The 24527-nt window shown below is 42.6% G+C and overlaps 1 protein-coding gene across 1 annotated transcript in view; it reads right to left on the minus strand.

Annotated features, from left to right (window-relative positions):
• The window catches only part of LOC147724186 (kinesin-like protein KIF20A), a 434630-nt gene that overhangs the window by 125854 nt on the left and 284249 nt on the right, over positions 1-24527 (minus strand). The window contains exon 13 of the mRNA XM_086966965.1: positions 9023-9162. Within this exon, the coding sequence (XP_086823091.1) occupies positions 9023-9162 (140 nt within the window). The remainder of the gene's footprint in view (positions 1-9022; positions 9163-24527) is intronic.

The raw sequence follows: 24527 nt of genomic DNA on the forward strand, positions 1-24527 counted from the left end.
TGTGTTATTACACTACATAATTAATCGCAATCAATTCAATTTATTTTATATAATTATTTATTTAATATAACCCTTTATAGTGTTGCCCCACTTTGCACTGTTGTGCAACCGCTACTCGAACCATATTGACTAGACATGCCGGGTGGAGGTCTAAATGTATAGATTTGTAGATAGATTTCCCATCATTCAGCCTCACATGAAGTGACATCACTGGTTTCCCACCTAAACTGTCTTAAAAAGAAGTCAAGCAAGAGAGTTATCTTCATCATCCATCTGCACAGAAAGTGACACTCTTCTCACTTCCCAGGACCTGCTTAATTGATGCCACAGCGTGGATGCTTAGCGGACACACCAAAGAGAAGCCCGTCTAGGCCTGTCTGTGCTTGGGCCATGCACAGTGCCAGTAACCCTTTTCCTCTCACAGCTACCACACTGCTACCCTCTGAGGTTCCATGATTCTGAACCCGTTCAATAAAGGTTGTCGTATCAAGACGATTTTGGTATCAGCGGACTGCAAATAATGAGTGCGCTATGTACGAGTGTTTACGTCATGTTCGATTGATGGATACACTGCATTTTCAGGGATTTCGTTCGAACCTCTGGGTTCTATTTTGTGCGCGGCAGCCATTTTGTGGTTGCCCTCACATAGGCCGATGACTACGGCCGAACAAGTCTTTGGGACACGTACACCTTTAGCGGACTTCTGTGTGACCTGAACGAACTGACTCCATTGCCCGAAGCTGACCTTGTTGAGCCAGTTCCTTGTTAGGCAGCTGGTCAGATAAAGATCAAAGAGCAGGACATTGCTGAGTTTATGGTACATGCACACACCCTTCTATCATGTTTCTCATTTGTTTCTGTTCCTTCTTTTATGGCCTGTTTGGGGTTGAGGTCCTTTTATTATGGGTTTTGTCCGGCCTGTCCGAGCAAGAATGTTGGATTTTGCCTTGTCATTTATGGTGGGCTGGACAACTGAAAGTGGGCTTGTCGTTATGCGATATCTATTGAAATGTCACTGTGTGATTGGACAGTTCGTAAATAATTGATGCTAGTCAGGAATGTGATTTTTGGCATAAAAGACGAAGTCTCGCAATACTACAATTGTACAGTCTCTGACGAACCACCCGTGTTGTGTTTCGTAGACCTCTGTTCCTGGTTGCAGCCAATAAATTTGGTCTTTGACGTCACCGAGAAGTATCCTGTGTCTCTGTATTCTAAGACAGGTGAACCCGAAGACATTGGGCGTGCCCCTGGCGCCGCAGGGTTCTAAAACCCGGTTCTTCACCTCTGCACCCTCAACCCCAGATGCTGCTCCATATGCTGCTGCCTTGCTGCACAACACAACACAGAGGGAGCATTCTCCTTTGCTTACTCCAAGTTTTTAAGCACTTACCCACACCCAACACTTACAGCACCCAACACCCCACTCTCTGACAATCACACAGTCCTACAACGACTCACACAACACTCCACGTTTGCAAAAATACCCCTCAATACCCACTCACTCACCAAACAGGTCATAGAGATCTGGGACCTGCTGCACGACAATGCCTCTGACCTACTTTTTCTCATGGAAAAGTATCTGAATCCCGCATCCACACCGGACATTGTCACAGTCATCACCTCTGGCTACAAGATAGCCAGGCAAGACAGCCTTCACAAGCCCGTTGGCAGAATTGTCATCATCCACAAGAACACTATCAGATGCCCCACATCCACAGACATGTCATCGTCCAGCATGGAACATCTGTTCTTCTAACGCCACGTCACAGCCAACTTCACCCAAAGCAGCACTCATCTACAAACCGCACACCAATGGACCAACATCATTATGGATTTTGTCGCACCACTCGCCTCAATGCTAGCAATTACATCCTACTCGGAGACCTGAACTTCAACCTGGAAAACCACACCAACACCAACTCAAAAGCACTCATTGAAGACTTTGAAACCTTGGGCCTCACCCGAGTAAAGGGACCTACCCATATCGTTGGACACCTCCTGGATGCGATTTCCACCAACTTTTCCAGCATGGGAGTGGACAAGCCAGTTCTTTGGACAGATCATATCTACATCAAGTTCAGCATCCCTGTCCTGGTACACTGCACCCACACTACCGCCAGACCAGCCTGACGAAACTGGAACAGCATTAAAGACAAGGACTGAAACACTGCCCTCACGACCCACCAACCCAAATACAGCAACATCCATCTCAAAGCCACCAAGAAGTTCAACAGTTGGATCTTCTCCTGTGCCGCCTCAAACACAATACAAGATCCAGACCACAGACCATTTGGCTCAGACTAATGAGACGCTACTGGAAACAACTGGGAGTATGAATGGAAAAATGAGTCAGGATAATGCAGATAGGAGCTCATTGAAATCCGGCCTGAGACGGTACCATCAAATGGTCTGGACCACCAAACGTGCCACTCTGGCAGACTGCATTGATGCTAACAAAAGCAGAAGCACAGAAATCTTTGCCATTGTGAAAGATTTCACCTCAACATTAGCCCCTTCCACCTGGATCACTCCCTTGCAGGATCTCTGCAAAAATCTCGCACTTATTTGGCAACAAAAAGGCCACCATTTACAGCAACTTTAATCTGAAACCAGACCCAACGAAGCTCACCAAATACATTCCAATGTTATTCAAAGAACCAGTGCTAACCACAAGGCCCGCCATCACCCAGAAGAATCCGCCTGCACCGTGAAGTCAATCAATCAGGGGACCTCTTGTACCCTTAACCTTACCACGCCTACTCTAGAGGATTGCAACCCATCAGTGTCATACTCACACACATTCTGAATGCCTCCCCCTCTTCTGCATTTTTCCCAGATGCTTACAAACATGCAACTATCCTCCCATTGCTGAAGAAACCCTCTGTGGACCCTTCCACACTTACCAACTACAGACCAACCTCCCTACTAGAAGGTCTTAAGAGACAAACACAGACCTAACTGAATACCTAAACAACCACCATCTCCTTGACACCGCTCAGTCTGGTTTCAGGCCCAACCACAGCAAGGAAACTGCCTTCATTGCTGCCACAGATAACCTCTGCCTGACTCTGTACAGAGGAGACACAGTGGCCCTCATCTTCTTGGACCTCTCTGCAGCATTTGACACAGTCTTCCACCCCAACCTCATCCAATTTCTACATGACATCGCAATCCAAGGACACACATTCTGATGGGTCTGCTCCTTCCTGACCTGAAGGACCCAGTCAGTCAGACTGGCATTTTGCAACTCGAATGCCCGCAACCTCATCTGTGGAGTTCCACAACGATCCTCCCTGAGCCCACCCACTTCAACGCATACATGATCAATCTACCCAGCATCATCCACTCTCAGGATATCAATGTCATCTTTTAGGCAGACAACAACTCATTCTTTCGCTACAGACACAATCCCCCCAGTACCTGGCTCAAGTTCAATGCATGCATGACTGAAATACCCACTTGATGAGGACCAACTGTCTAAAGCTGAACATGAACAAGATCGTAACTGTGATCGTCAGGAGGAGCCTATCCACCTGGTGGCAAGCAAAGCTAGGATGGACCTCCACCCTAACCACCCACTCCAAGAACTACTGGATCATCGTTAATAGCATAATTGATGTGACTACCCAGGTCAATGCTGTCACAGCCTCATTCTTCTATATCCTGAAGATGGGAGGATGATTTTCAAATGGCACCCGGAAAAGCATGACATACATGTTGGTCATAAGTAAGCTAGACTATGGGAACACCTTCTATTCAGGAATCCACAAACTCGCCAGAAGGCTCCAGACCATTTAGAACTCAACGGACAGAATCACTCTCATCCTCCCACACCACACCCACAACCCACACCACACCTGAAGGAGGTCCACTGGCTCTCCTTTCACAAATGAGCACAAGTCAAACTCCTCATCCACACTTCCAAGGCACTACATAACACTGGGCTAGCTTACCTCAACTATCGCATTTGCCTTCACAAACCTTCCAGACATCTACACTACTCCAGACTCCTACTTGTACAAATCCCACACATATGGAAAACCAGTTCCGGCAGTTGAGCCTTCTCAGACATCGCTCTTAAAGAGTGGAAGAACCTGCTGCTACACATAAGACCCACCTAATCACTTCTTGAATTCGGCAAAAAGATTTAGACATGACTTTTCAAGTAGTTCCACTATCCCCTAGGCGTGCATAGACTCATCTGCTCAGCGACAGGATACCCTTTTATTGGTTATGGTGCTCTACTAATCAACATAACATAACATTAACAATGTTAACTACTTTATGGCTTACTGCAGAGATTGTCTTTTCGTGCCTATAGAAAAAAGTATAATTCTCTCTGTCAAACACAGTCAAGAAAAAAAGCCCAAGTAAGTCAATCTGTAATCTGCAGGTTTTTATATGAAGGGTGGACAGGAAGCCAAGTAGGTTTTAGTGTGGCTTGATTCCAGAGGAGTTCTAGCCTCCGAGCAAAGTGCAGTATTCCAGGCCTAAAGATACACAACAACTGACTAACATGTGGTATGGAGAACCTTCAGGAAAGAATGTGCTATGCTCCAGAATGTGGGTAAACTATCTATATTCAAAGAATGTGGCATTGCATATTCAAGCAATAAAGTACATTAGGAAATTTGAATAATGGGAGTTTTGAAGGAGTCAGTGAAGTGGATCAGGGCTAATAATAGCTGGTATTAGACTTCTGCTACATCATTCCAATATTTGTCTTTCTATTTCACCATTTTAATTTAGAAAATATTACCCTCAGTTGGTGGAATGTTCTAATAGCCTTACAACCCTTCAGCCTGGAGCTATACCAGTTATTAAATACCCTCTCCATTATAAACCCTCGGCTGCGGCTCTGGCCTATAACTTGGCTTTAGAGCCATTAACCGGTAAATACTTCAGCAGCGGGCTACAAGACTATTATGGAGCAAACTATCCAATAAAAAAATCACTTATAACAAAGTTACCATCCGAAATTTGCAACTTTGCCTTAGCACTGCTTACCAGTAAGCTATGTATAGATGATATCCATAATCGCAACTAAGAGTCAGCGTACGTACCCAGTAATAGTAACAAGAAATCAATAACAATGGTTTCAACATGAATGAGTGCCCTTAAAATTGTTGTGCTCCTTAATGCATATTTTTTGCAGATTTTCTATCTTACAGAAGAAAAGACTGTATTAAATATTTACAACCAAAACTAACCTGCATTGCACAGCATTATTTGACAACTGCAACCTTCCTTCAAGCTAAAACTACTAGAAGCATCCTTCCCAGAATCTACAAAGTTTTACAAAACAAGCATTGACAAAAACCAATAAGTCTGGTATTAGCTGTCAACCTTCTAGCTTTGCCAATACGTGTTTGTTTTACCACTGATTTTGTAAAATTCTATTATTGAGGGAGCTGCCCAGGTACTCGTCTGTATAAAGAAACAGCCTAAATAAAAAGGTACCTATTTTGGTCTCAAAACCCCATATTGGCATAGTAGCCCCTGGCACTGAAGGGAATGGCTTTGTTTATGGGTATGCCTCTTTTGAAAGGGCAGAAAGTCATCACTCACTTTGGTGTTCGCCAATAGTTAAAGTGAGTTGACCCACTTCCCCATCCGGTAGAGTGAGCAGAAGAAAAATGTGAATGGCAACAACAGACCAACAGATGAAGAAGTCTGGCTGGAAGTATATTCTAAATGTATCACTTTAGTCAAAGGAAATGGCCTTGACTAACACCAAGCCTAACAAGCATTGGCATAGCCAATAGGTCTCGCCTTTGGGGCCTTATAAGTGTTTAGCTAGAGCTATTGACTTTGCCAATGTCTTCAAGCTGTGCTATTGAGAAGTGTGGGTGCTGTGCAGAATGCTGAAAAGTTATAATAAAAAAGTGTCAGAAGCATTTTTGTTACCTTATATATGACCAAGTAGGCATTATGTACAACTGAACGACCACATTAAAAAAGTATTTTCAATAAAAAAAATCCTCAGTTTTCTTTTGTTCTTGCAATGCTGGCATCTTATTTCTGCCTATTCCAATGGTTGTTTGTTAAAGCTTTTTTTTGAGGGGGCATAAAAAAATAGGAGGGTGAAGGTTAGGAACTAGTACCTGTATTATAACACTAGCAGCGGCCAGACGCTAGGGGAGAATCAACAGATGCCAGATTCCGAGAGCGGGCTGAGGTGGTGCTGAGTGATGCAGAGGTGGTGGTGGTGGTGGTGGTGGTGACTGGTGCGGAGACGATGCTGAGGTGATGCTGAATGATACTCAAGTCTTGCTGAGTGAAGATGATGTGGTGGTGTACTAATGCAACGGCGATGCTAAGTGATACTGATGTGGTGTTGAGTGATGCTGTGGTGATGCTGAGTAGTATTGTAGTGGCGCTGAGTGATGCTGTGGTGGTGCTGAGTGATGCTGTGGTTGCGCTGAGTGATGCTGTGGAGCCTGTGAGGGATGCTGTGGTGGCGCTGAGTGATGCTGTGGTGGCGCTGAGTGATGCTGTGGTGGCGCTGAGTGATGCTGTGGTGGCGCTGAGTGATGCTGTTGTGGTGGCACTGAGTGATGCTGTTGTGGTGGCACTGAGTGATGCGGTGGTGGCGCTGAGTGATGCTGTGGTGGTCCTGAGTGATGCTGTGGTGGTGCAGAGTGAAGAATTTACCTCAGTAGTATAAGGATAACACCTAAATACAGCAACTTTAAAGTGACCAGTTATTTCTGAAAAGGGCCTGCCACTGAGCTGCATGATACATGGGAGCGCATTAGAAATTTTTGATGCACTAGTTAAAAAAAAAAAAATGCATATGCGCTTGGTTAAAAAAATCTGCAAATTATTCACCAGATGAAGGGTGGTGCGGCAAGTCCATAATTAGGCATAGGCGCAAAATGCTGCAGAATCGCACAATTCCAGCATTGACAATTGTAGATCAATCAACCCAGTAATAGGTCAAGAGGGGTACGGAGAGGAAGGCTCGATCTACTAACAATGTGAGGTAAAAGGAGAGGAAAGTGGAGTTGAATGCTTCACTTGGGTAATGCAGCCAGTTATTGGTACTTCTCTTGCCGTCTTACCAGACCCTATACCCAGTTTCGTCTGGTCATCCAATGATTTCTCTTCTAACCTTATGTCCTGATCCCAGATTTTCCTGTGAGGACTGATTGTAGAAAAGGTTTAGTTTGTAGAGTGCACACATCAGTCAAACACTAGGACATCAAGTCACATGACGGAGAACATGATCCAGTGAGGAAGCGGCCTGCATGACCGAATGGGTTGAACCATACGTTGAACATGGGGCCTCAATGGAACAGTAGACCCGAATGGAAGACAGGGATGAAAGCTCAGCTGACCAGGTGAAGTCCCGCGACAATTTATTGTATCCTTTACAAGCTGCAAAAATCCAAAGTGACATTTTTACAAACAACAGCTATCATGTGTCTTAAAGACTGTATGCCAGTTGTTCCTGCAACTTCTTGCCAGGGATGCATTACTCCGCCAAATGGAATTAAGTTTTATAAAGGGGCTGGCATAATCCTCGACTTTGAAGTAACACCTACATCAGTGAGAAGTTCTGGTCAATGAACACTGCTGCTCTGCCCACAGGCCTTGGTACAAAAGGCTTCAAAACAGTTTTTCACATTTTTCTCCAACAGAAAACTGCGGATTGATTTTAAGATTAGGAAACCAATATAAACGTCATGTAAATAAATGGTAGCCAACAACTGCCGATGTGACTCCTCATCAGCACTCAAATGAAAAAGCGCGTGCGCCTCGCGCTAAAAGTGAGAGGGTAGAGGGGAGTGCGGCTGAGAGCACATAAAGCGTTTCCCTTGCGGGAGCGAGACAGGGGCACCATGTGTTTGCAAGTTAATTACAAACATATGGTGTCAAAGCTCGCTCCCGCAAGGGAATCGCCAGACGTGCAAGCGTTGCCGTTGAAAGCAATGCAATGCGTGCACGCTTTTGGGACATAAACTGAATCGATGGCTAAAGGTCTTTTTCCTAAGCAGCGCATGCGTGCTGCGTAGGTGAGACCTAAAAAGGTTGTAACACCTTTAAAGCACAGGAGAAACATTGTGGTTTCAAGATATATTAGACCTGGTGGCCGTTACATCATCTTGAAAAATGTCATATTAAACAATATGTAACCTCTGTGACACCCCCAGCAGCATTTGGTCCTGGAATTCATGCTGCTACTTTGGTTATGTCAATGTGGCATTTGAATGGATGTGTGCAGGGTACCAGTGGCGGCTTCTCTGCAAAGGCAGAGTAGCTTTCGAGCACTCTGGCTCACTGCACAAAAAAGGAAAAATAAAATGACAACGTATCGTTATTGTACATTTTTTTTCCGCTTGCATGCAGTCAGTGGCCTGTGTGAGTTGGGTTGGGCTGGCCAGAGCTGGGGAGGAGTAGTTTGCACTCACAAAGTGCGCATGAACTATTTGGGCGGTCCTCTTGTGCCGGTCAAACAGTTCATGCGCACTTTGCATGTTCCTACCAGGCTGCATTACACAGCCCGTTCAGGAACATGCACAGGCTTCTGTTCCAGACTAAGCACTGTGTTTTTTTAAAATTTAGTCAGTTAACCCCCCCCGCCCCATCACCCCCATCCGGTAGCAGCCGCTACTGAAGGGTACTCTGGATAGAACTCATACAGCAGGGGTGAGGGCACCTCACTGATGGACATCAATGTACTTCATATTGGTATGCACGGTTCCTCATTACATGTAAATGGATGAAGGCCAAAGTGTGGTGGGTTCATGTTTACCAACAACAGGAAATGTGAATGTCTGTTCATGGTTGTGGATTTAATCTTAAGGTCTACCAGCCAAGAAAATATATAAGAATCGATCACTTCTCACATACACTTATAGAAGGTATTTCATGATCATTGAAATGTGCTTTTACTGCTATCTATATAATGTGGTACAATGCTCTTCAGTGCTAAGGCATTGGGCGGGGGCGTTGGATTTAATACTCTGAGCTCCACCAACAACTATACATTTATGTAGTCCAATGGTTGTCATACCTCCAGGTTTCCTCCAAATCCACCAACTGCTGTAGCATTTCTTCTCCCATTTCCTTCCGAATTTGAAGCTCAAGAACAAATTTGCTCTGTCTTTCAGCCAACAACTTCTCTCTTAAACTTGTAATCTTCATCAATGCATCCTGTACAAAAAAATATATAAATCTTCAGAGGTTTAAAATCCCTCTTTATCAACACATCCTGGAAAATACTGATTCTATGGGGTGTAGGCAAGGCTTCTGCACTACAGTTTACACGGATTATGTGTACCAGAAAATCCATTGCAAAAACGGAGTAGCGCCAAATGGGTCTGGTAATGGCAGCTCACACCTTCTACTCACATTCTTTTTGTTGCAACTTTTTCTCCTAAGATGTGAAGGGGACGTGCAACAGAGGCGCCCTGGTGTCTTGCCTTTATCCCCGAAGAGAAGTGCACTCCTCCCTATAGCCACAGAGCACATGTGTGGGTGGCAGGTGCCTTTCAAAAACAGTCAGTCATTGAGGGCTGAAAAAGCTCACTAGGGATACACTACCTGGACTCCTGAGGTATTTTCAGCATGGCAATAACCCAGAAATGATATACTGGTTACGAAGATAGCTGTGTCCACATGCAGTGCGGTATGTGAAATAATGATATCTCAGGCAGGGCCGGTCCTAGGCATGGGCGGTATGGGCAGCTGCCCAGGGCCTCGCGCTCAGGGGGCCCGCTGCCGGCCCTCGCGCAGGCAGTAAGGCACTTAGAGGAGCCTCACATCTTCCCTTTCGCCCGGGGCCTCAGAAGGCCTCAGAAGGCCTAGGACCGGCTCTGATCTCAGGTAAAGATTGAAGCATATTGAAACGTCTGAAAAAAGAAGTTTCATTAAGGTTTTAAGTAAAGATAATCTGGGGACTCCAGACCAGCCGGTAGAATCCAGCTGTACTCCAATTCAGGGTCACAGTATCAAGCCGTATGTTGATCGGTTGTCAATATGCAAGAATGGAGACAGACCATGAGAACGTCTGCATGGGAATACAATTGGATCCTACAAACTGGTCTGGAGTCCCTATTCATTGGAATAAACTATTGTATGGAACGGAGGGCCAGTTTATCTTTACTCAAAAACTCAATGGTAGTGGATTATTGCCAATTCAGCACTACTGGCCCTACCTGGAATGATATGATGCCAGGTGCTTAAATGTATCATTGCACTATTTCGTTTTTTCACAGGCATACCATTATTTGTCCTGATGATGGTCGAATGAATCAATCAACTTTCTTCATTTCGGTTAAAAACCATAAAAGATACAGCCATACAAGTTGCGTTTGTTGCAGACTGGCTTGGAAAGCAACACACAGTTGAATATTAAAACATGTTACAATTAAAAAATGGCTGGGATAGGCATAGAAATAGCAGCATACAAAACAAGGTAAATGAAACAATTATAAAATAATTCATAATTAAAATGCATCCAGCAATTTGTAACAAGGAATAAGAGCCCATGACTAAAGTGTAAATGCATTAAAGAAGTTTTGAATGGAACAGACCCCCGAGTTTACAATCCAGGCCTAGATCAACGTAAAAAGAACAGCATTAGGTGGCATCTTGTGTAAGTGGAGTAACACTTTCTTTGGTCTCGGGGCTAGGTAATCGGAGCATACAAAAGAAGGTGAATAAAAAAATGATCAAATAATTAAAGCAATTTGTAACAAGCCCATGACTAAAGTGCAAATGCATTCAAGATGTTTTGTAAGTAACAGACCCCGAGTTTATAACCCAGGCCTAGAACAATGTAGAAAAAAAAGCATTAGGTGACATCTTGTGTAAGTAAAGCAACACTTTCTTGGCTCTCAGGGCTAGATAAAGGGGGTTGAAACACCCTCCTTCTAATCGCCCAAGGCTGGCCTAGAGATTTCGCGGTTGCACAAGCGAATAAGGGTCTAGCATCGGTCTTCAGTATGTGTAAGGCACCTTTAAAATTTCGGGCCCCAAGTTGTCTACACACTGGCGATAGCCATTTGTTCCTTGGTTTCTCATAGGCTATGCGCAAAGAGAACATGGCTTATCGATTAGTGTAGGCAAGAACAACAAGGACAGCCCTTGGGCTGGGATTTGTTGCTCAGCCAAGAGTTTGTAAAGGCATTAATTGGTAAGCTGCCATGCCTAAACTGGGTATAGAGTTTCCTATCAGCTGGAGCTTTGATGATATCAAAATAGCAAACCAAAGCACAGTTGGTTTTCAAATCTCAAAAAGCTTCTGCCAGAGTACCCTGTTTAATTTAGGAGAGCGTATTCTGCTCAACCCACGCCCAATACAATAATTTGACCTGGCATCTAGTGTAGGCTGGTGGGGAATCGTTGTCATGCTTTGGCAGGCCAATGCTGGATCGAAGGCCATTTACCGGTTTGATCAAGCCAATCTTAGTTGTCTTATCCAGAGCACAAACCTCACTGAAGGCAGCAGCATAAGGTGCCAGATCGGGAGTTGTGACCATTCTGTGCCAAAACATCATGGGCGTAGCCCTGCATGATCATGGATAGGCTTAATGCCCAAATCAAGTTTGAGTGGGCAGAGAGGGGTGCGTTTCAGAAGAGATACAAATTTCTGAGAAACTAGGTCCCATATTGGCATGGAATCAAAACGCCATCGACGCACACTATGACCCGCTAGATCATGTATAAACCTCTTTTTTTTGGTTCAGAAGTGACCTTATTTTTGTATACGATTGTTGTTCACACCCTGTCTTTTGCCTGTATGTTGTTTAATTTTATACATTTTTTTACACCTGTTTTGGATTTAGCCCAGCAGGGATACATTCCTTAATGTTGTTTTGTTGGTTTTACCTTTGAAAATAGATTGAAATTGTATAGTCTTTGGAACAATGCATGTAAATTATCAAGTTTCCGGTAAATATTGTATTAAAATCTGATGCTTAGGGACCACTGCTCATTTAATTACTCGTTACCCTTGGTCCCTAATGATCCTTGGGTTTCCCTTGCTTTTGTAACCGTGTTCAGTTATGTGGCGTTTATGGAATGTAAGAGATGCAAATTCAGATTTGAAGTATCTAAGAGCACGGACCCCGACTTTGATGCTAAGTTGGCACGGTTTCCTTGTGCCTATTTGGACTCACGTCTCGTCATCAAGAGCTCTTGCTATCCTAAACCATTGTATGGGTAGTGCTTCCTAAATGCTCAGGTCCTGTTTGACTTTTTAAGAGTAACTAGGCATCATCATAGATAAGAGTCCACCAGAGGACTTTTGTTTCATAGTGCCCAATGATCATCTTATTGCTTTTCTTTTTAATGTGTGGGTAAATCTGTGTATTTCCCTGATCTGATCGGTAGATTAGTTGTGTATTGGAGTCATGATCGCAATAAAGATAACGTTTAACAACCCCCCTCCCCCCGAAAACTCTACCCTGCTAGTTACTATTTCGCACTTTTTTTGGTTTACTAATATTTACCACACCCTTAAACATTTTACGGTGTATGAATTCTCAATAAGCAAGGTAAACGGATGGACGATAACGTCTCCAGAAAGCACACTAGACAATGCAAGCACAAAAATGGCAACCATTGTTTTCTGCAAAACTTCAACCTGACTGGTTGCGGCTCCCGTAGCAGTGACTGGCCTAAAAGTTGGGATTAGTTCTGATGAGGACTATGACCTCTCTTTGATCTTCTGGGGCTTCAACTCATAATGATAAAGTGTTATACCAAAACAATAGTCCCGTGGGGCTTATTTGGATCATTATCTATATTATAATTCTACAGTAATGTGATCAATCACTGCTCCATACTTGCTTGGCTCAAATACACAACATACACCTAAAATTGGAATGTATCCATAAGAATACTTCAAAAACAATCAGTTTCAGGGTTTGGGATTTATCTGATTGTAATGAGGTGAAATACATACAGTGAAAGTTTAATGCAGACGACCGGGTGCACATAAAAATGGAGCATACAGATACACATATATATATTTATATCACAGGCCCTCCATTAACCTCTGGGATCTTTCAAAACAGATGGAGCACGGACCTCAGTTTAGCGTTTCAATAATTATTTATTGCCCACAAAATATACGGCAGCCATAACGCGTTTCAGCCCCGAAGGGCCTTGATCACATGACGTGCTCTCATTTAACCACGTGATTTCTTTTTTATTTCAGTAATTTTTTATTGTTTTTTTTTTACATAGGATAAACATACACATAAAACATATAACATACTCTTTTAATTGAGAACTAGTTCTAGGGTTTCTGTCCAGGCTCATTGGGTTGTGTGGCTCTACCTTACAGATATATATGTGCAAGGCTGATCCCCTTATCCAACTGTCCCCTTATAGGGTATACAGTTTTTTTACACCTCATTTTCAAGTGACAGTGCCGGTAAGTTCATAAGCCCACATGTAAACAAATGTTGCTCAGTTTCTTTATATGCCAGTGAACAATGTATATAAACTATGTATGCGCATTCTTTTAAAAGAAAACAGAATTATACGTTTTTGTATAACCACATTGTACAAAATAGCATTGGCGATGTACGGATTTCACATACTAGTATCAATACCTCATATGATCTCAGTGTGCTAAATAGCATAAATAACATACCCAATTTTTTTTTATCATGGCATACATACCTTTTGATAATATGATTGAATAACATAAAATCAATTGTGCTAAAACAATCGATTCTCATTGCGCACTTTTAAAATTAAATTAATGATAAAAAATGTGCAAAAACAGCAGTTTTTAACTAGATCAAAAGTTTCGCTGCTATTACTTTCAATAGGTCTACTTTGCATTAAACAATGTATATGACCTACATATGTGCATTCTTTTAACAAAAAGGTATCAATACCTCATATGATCTCATTGTGCAAAAATAGCATAAATAACATACCCAATTTTTTATTATGGTATAAATACCTTTTGACAATATGAATAAATAACATATTAAAATTAATTATGCTAAAACAATGCTGGAACAATAGATTCTCATTGCGCAACTTTAAAACCAATAACCAATTATCATAAAATGTGCAAAAAGAGCAGTTTCTAGAAGAGAGATTGCGTGCATGTTCCGGCAACATTTCTCATTAAATATGATTCCACGCCCCTGAATGGGTTGCTCCTATGAGTGCTGAGCATTGTGGGAGCTGTAGTGCTGGAAACAATTATAGTCCACAGATTGATTTTCCAACAGGAATACTGTGGGTGCATCTAAGTCCTCGAATGGACCTCTGCAGACGGACCAGAACATGCACGAAATCTCTCTTCCGCCATAGCCTCTGAGGAAGAAGTTGCTTGGCAAATCAGCGCTCACCGAAGCACAACACAGCTCCGTAACCGACACTTACCGGAAAAAGGCAAGCTGGGATTTAGTGTGCGTTATCATCGGACTGCAGCTGCAAGCATTAACAGGTGTAACTAGGCATCTGAAGAAGGCCCACCGAAATGCATCATGCCTGTTATGGTGAATAAATGGTTGCCTAGAAATTGCCTGCTGTCTCCTCTGGTCTTTTCTTTGGAAGGATAAGGATATATATATATATATATATATATATATATATATATATATATATATATATATATATATATATATTTATATATATATTTATATTTATATTTAGGTAGTTATAGTTAGGACCTATTTTCCATAGGAAATCCGCAACAGTCTATTTGGAATAACTTTGGCGCCGGTTGAAAAATCTTCGCGAAATTTTCAAACTGGTGGGACGCTCCGGTCCGCTCCTATCCTGAAAGTCTTCTGGTGATTCATGAAGCGGGGGCTGAGGAAAAAGGGGGGTCCCAAAACGTGTTTTCCCCATATGCAATTTTCCATAGGTACCGTTGATCGCGGCAAAGTTGTAGTCCTTGGTTCAGACTCATGCCTTTTGCTTATATGGTGTAAATCTGTTCAGTAGTTCCTGAGAAAATTACAATTAAAAGTACATATATATCTATGGCCTTGGTGGATCTGCACACCTTTCGCGGATTATAAGCGCACCGCCCGATCACGTGCAGAATGCTGATTGGCTGTCAAGTGGTTGTCAACATTCGAAACCAGGAAGTGTTAACAGCCATTTTGTGCCTTGATAGAAGCGAGGATCTAGAAATTAGTGGAACAAGTGTTCAAAACGTATAAAGAGGGCAGGTAAGAAATATTTTGACCCTGTAGACCTGCTTAGGGGTTCTTACAAGGACCCCTAGGGCCCAAAAAAGATGTTTTTGTTTTTGTTGACAAAACTGACAAATGTGCGCTCTGTGCATGGATCCGCCATAAAAAAATAAAAACGAAGCGCATGCTCCTGTGCCTGTTTAAAAAAAAACTACGTGGGAAGGAGAAATCCCGGGGTCTAAAATATTGCATTTGAAGTGGGGGCGGAGAAAAAAGGAGGGTCCCAAAACGTGTTTTTCCCATGCAATTTTCCATAGGAACCGTTCATCACGGCTACAGCCCGGACGGCTGAACGGAACTACACCCAATTTGGCAAAGTGGTAGTCTTTGGTTCAGACTTATGCCTTTTGCTTAAATGGTGTAAATCCGTTCAGTAGTTCCTGAGAAAATTATAATTAAAAGTTCATATAGATCTATGGCCTCGGTGGATCCGCGCATCTTGCGCGCACTCTAAGTGCACCGTCCCAATCACACGCTGAATGGTAATTGGCTGTCAAGTGGTTGTCAACATTTGAAACCAGGAAGTGTTGGCAGCCATTTTGTGCCTCGGCTTGAAGCGAGGATCCTAATAGTGGGACAAGTGTTCAACACGTATAAAGGGGGCATGTAAGAAATATTTTGATCATCTAGACCTACTTAGGGGGGTCTCACAAGTACCCCTAGGGTCCCCAATTGTTTTTTTATTTTGGAATAAACAGAGAAATGTGCATTGGGTGCATGGATCCGCCGTAATAAAAATAAAAATGAAGCGGGGGCTCCTGTGCTTGTTTATCCTAAGGTCTAAAATATTACATTTTTGTTGGGGGTCCAGAGGGGCCCTGTAGCCCGGGGACCGCCATTCCTCGGTGCTACAAAATAAATGGGTGAGGGAGCTCAAAGGTTCATCTAAGCCCCGGGGATTACCACCCTCCGGGGCTTTTTATATTTTGAGAGGTAAGCCGCGTGGTCTCCATTCTGGAGCAATTGAAAGCCTTGGGGAACACCACCCCCCAGAAGCAGCTCCTGCTGTGTCTTGGGTGCTTAACCCCAGAACACTGCTGTTTGCTATGGCAGGGACGAGTCAAGGTTCCGGCTGTGTCATAGCAAACTTGAGGGCATATTAACAAGTGCCATTTCGCCGCAATTTAAAAAAAAAAAGCCAAAAATGCGGTGAAATTTATATCGCCCTATTTACTAGGTGACGCTAGGATTCATTAATGCATGTTAGCAGCCGGATTGCTAAGGGCTCGCCTCGTATCTCCAATGAGTTGCAATGGAGGTGTTCTCAGTGGCAAGGTAGGTGTTTCTATGAGATTATAGAAAGGAAGAGGGAGGAATGACAATAGCGTTGTATTTACAAAGCGGCCCTGGATTTGAGGACCGATAGAAAAACTCTTGCTAATTGCGGTTTATGTTGGATCCTAAAATCTGTTCTGAAGTAGACTTAAGCATGTTTAATATGCGAGGTGGATTGATATGTTAAGTCCACAGTCTTATATCGATAAGCTTTTCACTTGCGAACATAAATTATCGCTGTATTTCTCGCGATATTGGGGGCATATTTACAAGGACAGCATTAAAATTATCTTCGCTTCAGCGTTAGGAAAGTGTTGTTAAAGCGGCCATAATGGCTTAATAATAGGCTTTTGAGAATTAGTGGGAATTCCAATAGAAGCACAGGTTTACACCAGAACATTTTAACGCTGTCCTTGATAATATGCCCCCAAGTTTGCTATGGAAGAGCAAGAGCCTCGGCTCTCACTCTTGAATAGCAAACAGCAATGTTGAAAAAATCTTCCGGTACGACAACAAAGGATTTTGAAGTCCATTATCGTCGTTTTAGTTGTAGTTTGCTGCCGTTAAAGCGGCGACAATGTTAACGCCGTCCTTGTAAATATGCCCTTAAGTTTTGTAATGTTGACAATCCCTTCTCCCATTTAAACAGGCACGTAGTATTTAGTGAAGTGCATTGTGAATCGTGAAGCAACACTGTCTAATTGGGATTGATAAAGAATTCGAAGAGTTGTGTACTTCTTTTGCTCGTAACGTACATAGGGGCAGATTTACAAGTCTCTTGGGCCACTATTTCATCACTGTTAACATGGGAAAAGTGACACGAAAGTGGCACAAGGGGCTTGTAAATCTGCTACACAGTGTTCTGTCTTAGTTTGCATTCCTCTCTGTCATGTAGAGGATCCTGGGTAAATATAACAGTTTCTGTGCAGCCAGTACCTTTCAGCCCTACCCCTAAACTGCTTACTGCCTGTTACCATAGTTCATGATACACTTAAGTGAGCACACAGTTTACAAGTTCACCACACAATGTTGCCAATCCAAACAGTTACTGTGCTGGAGTTTTTAAAACTCTCCATAGGAACCGTCAATCGCAGCTCCAGATTCTGGTAAAGAGCTGATAAAGAGTTAGCCTCAGTATTATACTTCTAGTTATAAACATCATTTCTATTTTTAATTGTTTAATATTTTCTAAGCATATGATTATCACACTAAATAATAGTGAAATGTCAGAAAAAGAAGACTTATATACTTTTTAAAATTAACTTTTATTAAAACAACAATAAATAACTAGAAACATAAGTTTAACATAACCATATAATAAACAAAATGTGAGACGGACTCCAGTGGAAGGAGGGTAGGTAACCTGAAAAACAAAAATGAAAATACGTGTTTAAAATTAGATCAATGTGACTGAATGAGGTCAAGGATCACAAATTAAGGTAACACTTGGCAATATTTGGTTATTTGCACATCTGCAGTGTGCCTGATACATTCCACCTCTCTTATAGGCCCGCGTTGAAGAGGTGTCTGTAGGGAAGTGCCTACCGCCTCAGATTTATAATATGGACCAACAGAACTTTAAAATGATTCCGAGATGAGACATAATTAGGTGAGAAATCATGTCATTATGCAGGACAATATCGTTTATTTTGAACGCATTTAATTGGAGACACTGTGGCGAACAGAGTTCACAACTTGAATTTGCTTTGGTTCTACACTGCAGACTTTATTAAATTCAGCCTTAATTTTTTTTATCAGCAGAGTGGACAGCAGTGTCCATAACTTTCTAAGAGAAAGAGAAACAATGTGAGAGAGAGTGAGAGAAAGAAAGAAAAAACAACATTAAAAGTGTGAGAGAGAGAAAATATTAGGTGGAGCAGGAGAGGTAGTGTTAATACTGGAGAAAATCTTCGTAGCTCACCTTTTTGCCTCCGTTGTGTGTCCAATCACGTGCCGGTTCATAGTGCACCCTCAAGTTTAGTGATCTGAAAGATAGTATAGCGTTAGTAATAGAAGAGTACATACAACTGCACAAGTATATTTCTGCTTTATGTCTTTGCACACTGTATTACATCAACTTCCACTGCAAGGAGGTGTCTGTGCGCTCTTTTTCTCCCAGAGTACTATACCCCATGCACTCCCACTGCACAGCAATGAGTTCTCATTACTGCGTACCCAGACTGTTGCACCCCATTGACTCCAAGAGTCCGGAGGCGAGTGCCTTTTCTTGTGCACTCGGGGGCAGATTTACAAGCTCCTTGCACCACTTTTGTGTCACTTTTCCCATCTTAGAATGGATAGGTTGCAACAGTCTGAGGGGCAGATTTACAAGTCCCTTGCGTCACTTTTGACTGCCCGGAGGTAATTGTACATTCCTATGCAGTCAAGCTGCTGCACAGTACCCACTCTCTCCTCCCACAGGTGGCTTCTCGTTGCTTCGGAAACAAGCTTCTTTGCTCACCTTGTGCCATTGGCCTGATTCAAAGAGGGTGCACCACGTGTCGAAGCACCCTTCTCAGAGGTTGTGACGATGGCCACACATCATCGCAGAATCCTCTAACGATTAGCTTTGGAGGTGTTGGGGGGGCGCCAATTTATGAAACACAACCTGTTAGATAAAAAGGAAGATAACATTGTGTGTCATTTCTTTATCAAAGGAGAGAGGAAGTGAGAAAGTGACTGAAAAGAATATTCACAGCTCACCTTTGTCACCGGTGTGTCTTTCACTACATGCCGGGACATAATGCACCCTGAAGCTCTACATCTAAATGATAGTAAAAGAAAGATGTTATGATTGGTAATTGTTACTATCTTAATGTGGAGTAGAATTACATCACCCTTTCACACACCTTCCCTCCAGCATTTAAAAAACAACTATTTGTACAGTTCCAACTTGTTTAATAGGCTTCAATTTTTGTACAAATAGTATAGTAGTAATGTTTTCTTATCCGGTTGTGAAAGCAAGTGGTGCGCAGTGATACACGTGGTTTTAATCATCACGAGCGACGGACATTTAACCGATTAAAAAACTTTCCTGCTGTTGGAAAAAAAATACAAATGCAATAAGATACGGTATATAGGACTGCGGACACCTAAATCGATGCGTCGCCTTTTTGTATGCAGTCGGCTGCACCCAATCTACTCCCTACGCTGCGCACCCAGGCCTCACTGCTCACCTTTTCGTGGACAGGGCACCTCCTACATCATGCAGTCCCGCTCTGCCACCAAGAAGTCTCACATATGGTGCTAAGTCTTGATATTGCTATGGCAAAGGACATACTCGTGCTCCAATCATCATCGCAGGTTGCTCACCCGCTGAGTCCTTGCAGTACCACTAACTTAGTGACCAAAGAGGCCACACATGTAGTAGGCCCTCCTGCTCGGTGGTTCGGGCCTACATGAGGCATTCGAACCACTAGGACGGGCCATCACAGTGCTTGCGATGGGAGCAACTCTAAAATGGCATAGAGCACATGCACCCAGTCTTTCCTATTGGTAGGGTCACATGTGTAGTGACGCATGTGCTGGATGGGTGTGGTGTGGGTGTATACCAGCCATGAGGGAGTGTGTGTGTGCCATTCTGACAACTAGACCTGGAAGTAAGAAATCACTACAATGGAAATCTGGGCCATGTAGCGGCGTTGTGTTTTTCTGGAAGCGTAAGCTGAGTGGGCTGGACTGACGTATACGCCAGTATTACGCCAGATTGTGAATGATGACTCCGGAGCTATGGGCGTACTTCCGTCGTGACATATATGAAAAATCAACTGATTCAGGTGTCCATGTTGTAATGCTGCTGTCACCCGGGTCTTGCACGCAAATATGTCATTATGTCTGTAAAGTCCCACAATATGGCTAACATGGAAGGTACGGGGTATCACTGACCCTATATTCATTCAAAGTTGCACACATAAAAGATGGTGGACATGACGCATTTCTGTGAATATGAATCTTTGTTGCACATTCAGTGGAGTGTTGCAGCTGTAGTAATACCGGGCTGTGAAAGGTTTAGGTTGCAGTTTTTGGCACATGAAGAGCAGATAATATATATACGTATGTGGTCATTCAGGAACTCTGTATAACTTGGTGCTGGAAATCAGTGTTCGAGGTTCGGAGTCGCATCCACATCCTGTTATTGTAGAGTAATGACGTAATCAGGGCGTGCCTGAAAATGTACTGTAAACACGGTGCTTATGTAAATTGTTGATATAGTTTTGTGTCGACTTCGCGCTATATAAATAAGTTAAAAAAAGAAATAGTACACTTATAAATTGACTATAGAGTTTGTTTGCAGTATTGTAATGATTCACTTTGTACGTTCGTATGTGAAGAATGAGCAAGAGAAAGCTATATAATCGAAGTTTTTGTTATTGGTAGAGGTGAGATTGTTGCATACACTGTTAACAGTAGAATATAATGTGGTAGGGCGAGGAGCAGCATTTTACAAACATAATAAGTACACAGACACAGATAGATAGTTGAAGTGGGTACCGGCATGTATGCTCAACTCCATTTTATTACGTTGCTGTTGGTAACAAGCAGAATAGTAATCATGATATCATACACAGTTATTCAATCATAAATGGTTTATGACTTCTGCTTTACAAAGGTAGGAGCACTATATGTGAAATAAAAAACAGAAGATTCTATTGTAAAGGGTTCATGAGTTGTGGTGCACTAAGGTAGGATAGGTTTGTGTGGAGCCTGTGATGATGCGTGGTTCAGGCAGACCGCACTGCAAGAATGTCTTTTAGCAACTGAATTTTGCCTTAATAGTGCACTGAGTTAGTGGTACATCTGGTGCTCAGCGTGTGCTCACTCTGCGATGATGCGTGGTTCGAGTGGTCTGTACTCCATACATTGACTGTTGCATACTGGACTGCATGAACTTTGAGGGGGGAAAAAAACTACCCTCAATGGTTATCAATTGCTCTGCAAACTAGGTCTAGTGGTTGCTCCCCATAACAAATTAAACGTTTGCATTTCACGCAGTGCATACTCAAAATGGGGACGTATGTCTGGTGGCGATGTTGAAGGTTATGCCCCAGAAGTACTTCGTATTGCCGATGGTGGAGGTACATTTTGGTGCTGTGTTCTACATTCTTTCTGAACATAGTTCACAGGATGCAAGGGAATAAAGGTGCTTGCGCATACTAGCAGTGCCACAAGAGTATTTTTAGTCTGTGCCCTAAATAAATCAATGCTAAATTCCCTACTGTCTATAGTGTAAATACAAAGGTGAATTCAAGTTGTGAACCCTACTGTCCGCAGTGTACATGGAAGCCACTAATCAGCACAGTTATAGAAGAATGCTTTTTTTCACTTATTTTAACAAAATCTGAATACATTGTCGAAATATGTTTCAGGGACATTATATTTCAAATTATGACCTGTGCTGTCCGCAGTGTAGACTTACATTAAGTGAGGATTTGCACTTGCAGCATACATTTTATAATTCAACTAAATCTATAAGTGATATAAAAGAAGTTTTTGAAAGAAGCATACTAAAGGGATATTGTATAGGTTTGATTGGTGTTATACTTAGTGTGGTTTGCACTGAGTTAGTGGTACCTGAAACAACAAGATTCTGTGGAGCCTGCAATGATGCTTGTTCCGGGTAGGCTTTACTGATAATGTTTTCTGTCTTGTGAATTCAGTCTTAGTAATGCCCCGTGACAATGATTTTTCATGCACTGAGTTACTAGTACCTTTGGTGCTTAGCATGTACGTATCCTGCGATGATGCGTGGTCGGGGGCCCAGTAATTGAAATAATGTGTTTTGTCGATTGGTTTCTGCATTAATCCAATTTAAAACGGACAGTATGTCTCACTGTGACATAAAACGGTTAACTCTTCTTTGCAATGATTTATGGTGCACTGAGTTAGTAGTATCTTTGGTGCTGAGCTTGTACGTATCTGGCGAGAACGCGTAGTGCAGGGGGGCTGCACTGGCAGCAATGTTTTGTGCCTAGTGAATTCTGCCTTAATAAGGCTACGGGGAGAGGACTTGTGGTGCAGTGAGTTAGTGGTACTGAAAGAACTCAGCCTGTGCGCACCCTGCGATGATTCGTGGTTTGGGGGGGTCGCAGTGGTTTAATGTCTCATCTACTGGAATGCGTCATGTACAATCGCCATTCTACCTGAATCGTGAGCCCTCATAATGTAAATCGAAGGCAGTAGTCATTACTGACATCAAGAAATTGTTTGTCATATCTTTTAACACAATCTAAGGACATAAAGTACAATTATCTCTACCTTTAAAAAACTGAAGGCTAAATTTCATGCTGTTCGTAGTATAGATTCAAAGCTGCATCCAAGTAGTGAACCCTGCTATCCGCACTGTAGATTGAAGGCAGTAGTCAGCAGAGATATCGACAAATGATTTTTGTCACTTATATTAACAAAATCAGAACACATACAGTACAATGTCTCTGCTTTAAATAAATCAAGGTTGAATTCCCTACTGTCCGTAGTGTACATGCAAAGCTGATTCAAGTTGTGAACCCTACGGTCCGCAGTGTAGATCGAAGGTAGTAGTTTACACAGACATCGAGGAATGCTTTTGGTCACATCCTTTAACAAAATCTGAAGACATATAGTACAATTGTCTCTGCATTAAATAAAGAAAGGCCTAATTCAATGCTGTCCGTAGTGTAGATGCAAAGCTGAATTCAAGTTGTGAACCCTGCTTTCCGCAGTGTAGATCGGCGGCAGTAGTCAGCACAGTTATAGACAAACGCTTTTTGACACATTCTTTTACAAAATCTGAATTTCCTACTGTCCGTAGTGTACATGCTAAGCTGAATTCAAGTTGTGCACCCTGCTATCCGCAGTGTGGATCGAAGGTAGTAGTTGACACAAATATGGAGGAATGCTTTTTGTCACATCCTTAAACAACATCTGAAGACATAGTACAATTGTCTCTACCTTAAATAAAGCAGGGCTTGATTCAATGCTGTCCGTAGTGTAGATCCAAAGCTGAATTCAAGTTGTGAACCATGCTGTCAGCAGTGTAGATCGAAGGCAGTAGTTGACACAGACATTGAGGAATGCTTTTTTGTGACATACTTTAACAAAATCTGAAGACATGGTAAAATTGTGTCTGCCTTAAATAAATTGAGACTGAATTAAATGTTGTCTGTAGTGCTGATGCGCCACTGGTATCAAGTTGTAAACTCTACTGACCGCACTGTAGATCGAAGGCAGTAGTCAGCACAGATATCGAAGAATTTGTATCACTTATTTTAACAAAGTCTGAGGACATAGAGTAGAATTGTCTCTGCCTTACATAAATCAAGGATAACTTCAATGCTGAGCATAGTGTAGATCCAAAGCTGAATTCAAGTTGTGAACCCTGCTGTCCGCAGTGTAGATCGAAGGTAGTAGTTGATACAGACATAAGTCTGCGGTGCTGAGTTCGCAATGGGCCTGTATCGAGGAGGCACGTGGTCATGACGGCAGCCATGTGGCAGGGTGAGGACCTTCGCTGTGGCGGAGTTCTTTTCTTTGCAGAAGTGAACCACGCCCAATGCGTAGGCTAAATATTTATAGTCTTACGCTGATGTTGCGTACATTGGACCAGCCTACTCTGCTTCTGCTTCAAGGGGGGGGAACGAGACAACACAGCTACATGACCAAAATATTACCCAGTGTCTGAGATAATATGGTTGCGTCCACTATGCAGTACACTACACATATCAATAGTATATCAACACACGGAAAAGCTTTTGGTTTGTGTAGTGAGTTGTGTTAGCATTGTGTACATTACTGTTGAGGTGCGAGTTCCTTCCCTAATACATTGTTGGTTGCCACATCTCTGAACATTGAGCTAGTGTGCTGTTGAGGGGATATATTATTTTGGGAAGGTCCGTTGTCCTGTTTTGCACTGCCTCTGAGGTAGTAGAGTGGGAGGGTTCAGGAGGGTTGGTTGTACTGGTGGTGGGGCTGGGTATTGTGATTTTGTTGGATGTCGGAAGTGTATAATTAGTACCTCTATCACATATTCCTCTTTAAATATGGGTGTGAGTCGGATGTAAGTCACGCAGTACATAGTCGACGTCCTAACAC

The sequence above is a fragment of the Lissotriton vulgaris genome, chromosome 4_1 (genome assembly GCF_964263255.1).
Source record: "Lissotriton vulgaris chromosome 4_1, aLisVul1.2, whole genome shotgun sequence".
NCBI classification, from domain to species: Eukaryota; Metazoa; Chordata; class Amphibia; order Caudata; family Salamandridae; genus Lissotriton; species Lissotriton vulgaris.